At 48.7% G+C, this 8,614-nt stretch overlaps 1 protein-coding gene across 1 annotated transcript; it reads right to left on the reverse strand.

Moving 5' to 3' along the window:
• Positions 1 to 3,727: 3,727 nt before the first annotated feature.
• On the reverse strand, positions 3,728 to 8,368 carry LOC144159227 (uncharacterized). Its single transcript, XM_077690592.1, has 2 exons — positions 6,874 to 8,368; positions 3,728 to 6,299 (listed from the first exon to the last, which is right to left on the reverse strand). The coding sequence occupies exons 1-2, from the start codon at positions 6,893 to 6,895 to the stop codon at positions 4,045 to 4,047; spliced, it is 2,277 nt and encodes a 758-aa protein (XP_077546718.1). The 5' UTR covers positions 6,896 to 8,368; the 3' UTR covers positions 3,728 to 4,044.
• Between the last annotated feature and the right edge of the window lie 246 nt (positions 8,369 to 8,614).

Raw genomic sequence — 8,614 nt, forward strand, 5'->3', positions numbered from 1 at the left:
GGAAAATAAGGAGCCTTGTGGCGTCTTTGTGAGTGATGTGTGAGCGGTGTAGCGAAGTGGTCCGGTGCCTGTGGTAGCGGTGAGACCGGTGAGAAATGATCTTACATAGAACTTTGCAAACGTAGGCACCGCACTGAGTTTCTTGTATATGACGTTACCGAAACTGCTATCAGGGATGGTGCTGGGATGAGTTTCGCTGATGTGGTCGATGAATTTTTCTTTGATTTGTAGGAGGACATTTTGTATTGAAAGGTGTGAGCGGAAGCCGAACATGGTGTGGAGAAACAGATTGTTCCTTGTAGGTGATTGGTGAGCTGGGTATGACGCATATATACGTTCAATGAGTTTACCAAGACATGAGGCGAAGGGGATAAGGCGAAGATTGGCGAAATTGATTGGCTTGCTTGGATCACGTACAAGGAATATGTCTGCGCGCCGCCATAAGAAAGGGAAGGTGCCATCAGCCCTGTGGAGTTTGCAGTGGGTCGTAAAGTCTTCTGCCACCTCTGCTGCTCAGCACCGTCTCCTTTATCTTAACGCCCTCACGCTCTTTCCCATGCACTTCTATCATGATGAATGCAATTGAATTGACTAAACAGAGGTTTGTTAAACGCAATTAAATTTTCCCGCGTTTGTACTCGCGCGACCTGCTGGGACAGCACGCGTCATTTTTACAGCGAGCTGGTGAACCATGGAGCGATGGGACAATTGCGAAGAACTAGTTTTCGCCGCGCAAGCAATCGCTCATCACTTCGCTCGTTCCTGGCTCGCCACTCGTTCATCGCCAGAAAGTGGCATGAGCGACTAGCCAATAGTAGAGCAGTAAGGGCGTAACTTCAGACTTAGGGAGATAACGAGGAGAAGGGGCGAGCTCGGCGCAGTGCATTCTCGAAAAGGACGACCGTCTGCTTACTGGAATATATACATTTCCCGTTTTTGTGATAAATGCACACATAAAAAACGGTGGTTGATTCCTCAGTCATAGGAATCGGTAAAACGCGAAAGTGAAATGTGGATGTGCAGTGAAATCTGCAGCTGATCATGCTTTGCAGGTCGGCGGCTGTCTTGTGGGTGTGCTTGGCGAACGACGTCCTGCTGGCGGTCCGCTTCGGTAAAGGTGCACTGGCGTCATTTCCGTGACGGATATGATGTCAGTGAAATCTTGGTGTATCCCGGCATAAAACCCTTTCGTGTTAAAATAGAAAACCTGAAAACGAACAGCCCTAAGTATAACGTACTCTTCAGTACTAAAGGATGCTTCCCCGCAAGAAGACCCTGTATGCAGGGGTGCACCCTATACAGGCCGCTTGCTTCGTTGTACTGGCGTCACCTCCGCGACGGATATGACGTCACTCAAGTCTTGGTTGTATCCCGAAATAAAACACTTTCGTGTTAAAAACCTTGTGGCAGTGTGTACTTTGGGAATGCTATTGGGCGCAGTGCAGCAATATTGCGATCGCGTTTCTCAGTCGCTCGCGCCGTCGGTCTCATGTGGCTGCCTCAGCGAGCTATTGGAACGAGCGATTGCGGATCCCCATCGCGTCGCTTGCAAGAAATCGCTCCACGTGGTTACCGCTTAAATGGGTCACGCAGACAAAATACAAGTTTGATTTATTTCGAAAGATTTAGTGCTTTATAGTGCCACCAGGGCTGGTCCGGCAGCATAAGATGCTTTATTTACTGATAAATTATTTAGTTTGAGTTAAAATTTTGATTCTCCCGCCAAATCGTGTTTTGTGACGTTTGCGATGACGTAACAAAAACAGGTCTTCAAGCAAACGTGAGTGCGCTGTTTCGTCTGCAGCGGACTGCGGAACGCCCGTCAGTCCTCGTAGATGGCGCCACCATATGAGCAGGGCCGCTGTCGCCTTTGCTTAGTTTCTGACCGTATTTGCAGCTGGCTTGTTTTGGTTACAGTAGGTAGTAATCGTTTCGTGAAACATGGCATATGGTCACTTTCGTAACTTCCATTTTTACCCCACCATTCTTAGGGCTATAAAATGAATATGCATTACATTTAAGCAAAAAATAGCTCATTCTGCAAGCTTATAAGCCCTGCCTAACTTTCATCAGCCAATCGCGCAGCTGTGCATAACACGTCGTAGGTTCTAGGGCGGGAAATGAGCTGGCGACGCGCATGGCCATTCCCTTTTGCCCTAATTATATAGCTAATTTGAGCGAAGTGTGCGTTGAAAGTGGCGTCAGTATGACTCTAAAGAGGCAATTGAACCGAACTTGTGTTTTGTTTGCATGACCCCTTTAAATGTCCGTGTACAAAAAACTGAATAGGCAGAAAGGTTTCGACGCGGAAGCCGCCGAGGTACGGACAATGGTGGAGAGAGTGTGGCGTCGGTGTTGCATTACAGCTGCGAAAGAGAGAAGAGAGCACGCTGCCGCAGCAGCGGAAACACAGGGCAGGTGGAGTGCTGTGGCGAACGCGACACAGCCGTTCCCGCCACCAATCACGAGCGCACCACTGGCCAGTAAGACGCAGCAGTTTCGTGCACTCACTTACACTGTACGTGTACTCGACAATCGTGTTTTCTTTTGAGAATACACGCATCCCAACGAAACCTCAACAGCTTCACTTGGCAATGAGCCACCATTTGAACATTTCGGCTCAACAATTTTTCAGTTTAAATCTTGCGCCGTACTTGTTTTTTGCTAGTTCTCGCACAGGCTCACCAATGCTGTCAAAAATTGTCCCCAGCCCACCCACCCCTGCTCCATTGTGGAGTCTGCTAAAGGGTTCATGAAGACAAAATATAACTTTGTTTACGTTTGAATGAACTTGTATTCAGTACCTCACTCAGTGCCATTGCAGCCACGACAGACGCAATTATTAAAAACTTTCAAATTTCACACAACAGTGAAATATTATGGGTAGGAGTGACACCATGCAGGCCAGCACTAAAAACATAAGGTCTCTTCGATTTGGCCTGCACTTTCTGCATCAGTTCAGGATGAGTTCAGCCAGTTCAGCGCAGGCGCCGCCACTGCAGAACCGGTCCTGCACTTTTGTCGTCTGCTTCTGCACCTCCTCCCTAGGAGGTGCAGGGAAAGCGTGAACTCATCCTGCACTCCCTGCACCGTCGGTAAATCGAAGAGAAAAGTGCAGGCGCCGCGCGCTGCACTCGAAAATCGAAGAGACGAGTGCTGCACTACCTGAATGAGTGCAGCGAGTTCAGCAAAATCGAAGACACCTATAGTTTTCAGTGTGTTAACTTCACGTTAGCATTCAAGTGACGCCATAAAACGGAACTAGAGGACCAACTGTAATTGTCCATTCATGTTTCTCACCGATGGGCCAGTTCGGCGGCCGGAAATCGCACAACCAGATCTTGTGACGTCACAGAAAAGTTGCCGGAAAGTGGCTAGGCAGTTGTCCCTGCTTCACGTTTTATTTAATAACTCCATCATTTGTTCTAAGTTTGCAGTAAAATTGGTATCATTGTTGGTACAAAGCCGTCTTTCTAACGAACCCAACTTGCATTTCGTCTTAATGGCGCCTTAAAAAAGAATTTCATGTCTGCGCTCAAGTTTGCGGGCTTGCAATGCGGTCTTAGTGGTGCTCACAGTGAAAACAGCGCATAAAAGATGAAGACAGACATAGGGTAAACACGAACACGGCTCTACCCTATCTCTGTCTTCGTCTTTTATGGGCCGTTTTCACCATGAACACTCACCAACTTGCCCAGTTCGCCACAGTGGTGTTAATGCCAACGCAGTGGTGGAACAGACAACTGGCTACTTGGAGCAGTGCTTGGAGCAGCAAAAATGTGGATTTGGAGCACCCTTTCCAGCTTTTGGAGCAGGTTATTTTGGACCACTTAAATTGTCATGCAAGGACTGTTACCCAGAGTCAAGCGATTCCTCGACATGCAATTAAACTGCAAAATAAAGAGAACCATACAGACCATAAAAGCACCAAAAGAAGCTTTTAGATGTTTTTGTTTCAAAAATTTATTTCAAGCACAAAAAAACTAATTCAAGAGAACAATTGTACAAGGAGCCTCCCTGCTTTCTGCACGACACTGGACAGGTTTACTTGCTTTTCTGCAAACAATGAAGCTTTGAAAGAGCTTCCGATAGCTTCTTCTGGCCCTCCTTCAAAAGACTTTGACCACTCTGAACATCACCAAAGCACTTCTTACTCATGCCTCTTGAAATGAGGAGGTCAGCGTTACTCAGCATCTTATTGGCTGAGTCGACTTCAGCCTGCAATTCCTTTTCCTCGGCAGCCTTGCTTGTAGCACTGGAATCACCTGACTTTGATTTCTTTTCACGTGGCTCTTCCAATGCTTCGCCTTCAAGTCGCTGAATCTGACGTTTCCGAGAGCCCTTCACAGCTCTGATGAGCTCTCCACTCAGGGGCACTGCCGCTGCATTGCGGCCAAATCTTTCCGAGAACGACATTATAGACCGAAGGCCGTTCACACTTGAAATGGAGAGACTAGCTCGGTCCCGAAGCATACGCCTATTTTCACTGAAACCTCTCTCTACATCTGCGTTCCCATGCGAGAGGCTTAACAGCGCTCTCACAAGTGCTCCCAGTAATGGGTACTTCAGTGCACCGTCACCCAGCTTTAGCTCAAAAATGCTTTGCCAGAACTCATCCAGCCGATCAGAAGGGCTATAGTCAACGTTTTCTGTTGCTATAAGGCTGAATTCATCCATCAAAGACGACACCTGGTGAGGTGCAATTACTTGCGGAAGCTCCTTAGCCAGGTTCCTCATGGATGCAGCAGAACCTTCTACTTTGAGAAGGCTTGGGTTCAAGCAGCGGAGGTCCTTCAGTACAGAGTTTCCAAGTGGAAGCCTGGAAAGCAGGTATCCAGCAGCCTTTATGTAGAAGCTCCGTGCTCCAACTCGGAACTGTTTCTTTTCATGCGGTGCCCAGTCGGAGAGGGCAGCTTCAGTGTCTGCGCCGATTTCAACATGCTCCTTCCAGTTGGATGGCCGGTCTATGTCAACAAGTTTGAGTTCTTCCCCAGACTTTTCTTGGTAGACTTCCCGGCGCAAAAAACGTCCAAGGACCTTCTTGATCAAAACTTCCATCTCAGAAAAGAGGACGTGTAGCAGTGGCTCCGTTTTCTGGAATAGGGTCAAAAACCCAACAAACAAATCAGTACAGTTGCGCAAGAAAAGTGCCTTGGCCAGAAAAGCTTTATCTGTGAGAGATAGTTTCAGGCGGTTATAGAGCACACCACCACGAGCATTTCGATCGGACAGCACCACTTCTTTCACTGCTGGCAGCTGCTGAATCAGCCGGTCAAGAGCGGGGCCAAGTGTCAGCCAACGAGAGCTCACGTGACGAAGGAAAACATTCTCAGGTAGGTTGAGGGCAATCTGGCTGGCTTTCAGACGCTCACTTCGGGATGCAGAGTTCTTGAAGAAGCAGTACGTGTCTACAAGTGCTGCTTCCACATCACTGCCGAAAGCAGCTAGTGCATGCCCAAAGGCATTGTGCACTTTGTGCAATGAACACTCCCCTATGTCAAGGAGGGCGGGGCTGATGTCTTCTTTAAGTCGTCTTTTCAGGCTCTTCATGACGTTTGGTCCATCGCTGTAAAAGCACAACAGGTTGTCCCTTGGCAGGTCTTGTACTGCTTCCTTTACAGCATTGAGGAGAATGTCTGCTGTCGCTGATCCCAGTTGGAAGGATTGCAAATGTTCTACAACAACTCTTTTTTGTCGGTCTGAAAAGTACCTTACCAGCACATCAAGTTGCTGGCAGCGTTGCTCCGGAATCGGCGTTTCGTCCACTTGGATAGTGAAAAATACACCGGGTCTATTCAACTCTTGGACTACGATGTCCTTGAAATACGGGCCCAATCCGTCAGACACAATGTACGAAACTTTCTTTCTGCCACATTGGAAGTTCTTGGCAGTCTGCGAATCAGGGAACATTAGTGGGAAAATGGCGGAGGCTGTGTCTCCCCAAGAGTAGGGTAGACCGGACAGCACAGTGCCAAGGACAAAGTAGGTGTCTGCTGCTGCTGCCCGGTCCATTTCAGTCACTCCAGTTCTTTGACTGAATGCTTCGAGCAAGGTTTGCGATGTAGATGGTCGCTTCAATGTACCATCGTTTCTATGCTTGGCACAAATATCCGTGTGACGCTTGGCTGCTGCATGCCGTTTTAGGGCACTGATTCCATGGTTGGAACAGTTTATAGTACTGTTGCAGAAGACGCAGAAACCTTGTTCTTCACTGCCGCCTTTCCTGCACCATACAGATATGTTGTCTCCATTGCCGTCAGTTTCATTCAGCCAGTCAGGATTGAAAGTGCTGTGGCGTCCTGCACGAAAAGAATGGACGTGAAAAACTCCTTAATGAAAACAAATATAATGAACAAGATCAACAGGCTGTGTCTTGTGATTAGCTTCATCCAAACGCAAAAAAAATGGCATGGCCATGTGGACCCATGTCAAAGTGCCAAAGCATGCTTCAGTCCACGACTCAACCCCCCCCCCCCCCCCGCCACCCCGCGCTCCACAAAAAATAACAAGAAACACAAAGGTCGCGAACTTAGAGCAACAATTCTTTAAAAAATTCAGAGGCAACGGAAAACACTATGGCCTTATGCATTTGAGCATTCCGTTTGGTTGCCTGTTACCTCCCCGTGGCATAGCGGTAGCACGACGACGATGGAAAAAGGCCGCAATCATTGCAACAACAGCGGCACCTTGAATCGTTTAAACTCGTCGTATAATCACGGTTAGCGGGAACACGAGGTTAGCGGGAACACGAGATTAGCGGGAACACGATTAGCGGGAACACGTGCACGAGACTGCACGTGCACACTCATTTTTACACACTTCTCGCGTGCCAAAGAGCATGCTGCTATTGACCGGGACAAGGAAACTACTCACCTTTCAACTTTGACAGCGACATTTCCGTGAAGAGCCAGGCAACTGATGACTGCAGCACACGTCACATTGAAATATCCGTCACCAGACCACACAAGAAACTATGCACCAGCCCACAGCCTCCTGTATAAACTCCTATGACCATACACTTAAATCACGGTCTCGACGGTTCCAATCAGGCAAATGCGTAACGTTGTGCGGTCGTCACAGCCAAACAAGAAATAGAAAACAGGGAACGCTCAGTCGCTACCGCACTACCGCACGGAAAATGGCAGTACGACATTCAGTTTCGCACGGCCGGGCTGGAGGAGCGGCGGGCGCGCACTTTCATACGGCCTGCGCTTCGGGTATAGTTTCCACCTTTCACCGCCGCTAGTTCGTGGCGCTGCGGACCAACCCTCGCTAGAGCCACTAAATAAGCGTCACTAAATAAACGGTTATTTAGTGACGCTAACCCTCGCCGGTTGACCTTCAGCACGGGCGGGGTAGAGCTACAGTGGCTAGCCACTGTAGTAGAGCGGCGGTAAGGTGGCTAGGCGGCGGCGCGCGCGCATTTGCCACTGCCCTAGCCCTGCCGTGGCTACACGTGATACCTGTCCGTGTAAATTTACATGTGCGTCATTAAAATAGGCGACTCCTTCCCCCCTTCTGAATTTTCGGTCTAATTTTCGGTCAAACAGCCTAACATTATCACTCGGAAGCGCCTAATCAAAAAATTGAAAGAAACATTTTAACTCGGGGCCACGGTGACCGTGCTCGGGGCACATGAAGAAAAATATGCGAGGCCTTCATATCTTATCAGCGACTGTATTATATGAAAATGGTGCGGCAGGCAATAAACGCGGCATTTTCCGTGACTGAAATATCAGTTATTTTTCCTTTCGGATGATGCCTTGGTTTGCACGCGCGCAGGGCACGACCAGTGACGCGAATGATTTCCCGCCGAGGGAGATACGGTTATCGCTTAGCTAAACGTGTTTCTGCTGCTCACGCTCCGGTCGGGCTGAGCGGACCGCTGGCAGCGAGCTGCGCACTGTCAAAAACATACAGCTAAAACTCTGAATCATGCAACTGAAGTGCACAACGAGTCTTCTTTTTGGTGAGATATAGCAGCGAAGGCATTTATTGGTACCGGTGATATTCCGCGGCAGATCCAAAACACGTGCGGCAAGTTGTCGGCTCGCTCGGCCAGAGGCGATGCGTCGACAAAGAAAAAAGAGGGTCGGGAGGGTAGAGGGTTGGTTCGAAGCGCCCTCACTCTGTCAAGAATCTGCTGTATCGTTTCCTTGTTGGGGGCGCAGGCCGTATGAAAGCGCACGCTCGCCGCTCCTCCAGTCCGGCCGTGAGTTTCGTTTTCGTTCCCGGTAGAAACCGCCGTTACCCGCTGTCTATTTTGGAGCAGACATGGAGCAAATATTCAAAATAACACGCTTTTGGAGCAGCATGGAGCAGGGTGACCTTATTGGCGCAGCTTGGCGCAATTGGCGCAGCAGTTCCACCACTGGCCAACGTTATCACGTTTCCCACCGGTGTGAGTCTCATTCTGATGTGCATGCTATAAAACCCGTATCACAGCCAATATAAATCCCGGGCATGGCTTTTCATCTTTCGATAGCAGTGTGCTTGCAGCAGATCGAGAAAACAAGCTTTGTTTTAGTGTTTGCTCTTAGTGTGCGTCTTTTTTTTGCATTTGCTATCATGAAAACCAACATGGGTATTCTTCCTTACGAAAACACTGGTACTT

The sequence above is a fragment of the Haemaphysalis longicornis genome, unplaced genomic scaffold, assembly GCF_048455015.1.
Source record: "Haemaphysalis longicornis isolate Haplotype H1 unplaced genomic scaffold, Haemaphysalis longicornis Haplotype H1 scaffold_10, whole genome shotgun sequence".
Classification (NCBI taxonomy): Eukaryota; Metazoa; Arthropoda; class Arachnida; order Ixodida; family Ixodidae; genus Haemaphysalis; species Haemaphysalis longicornis.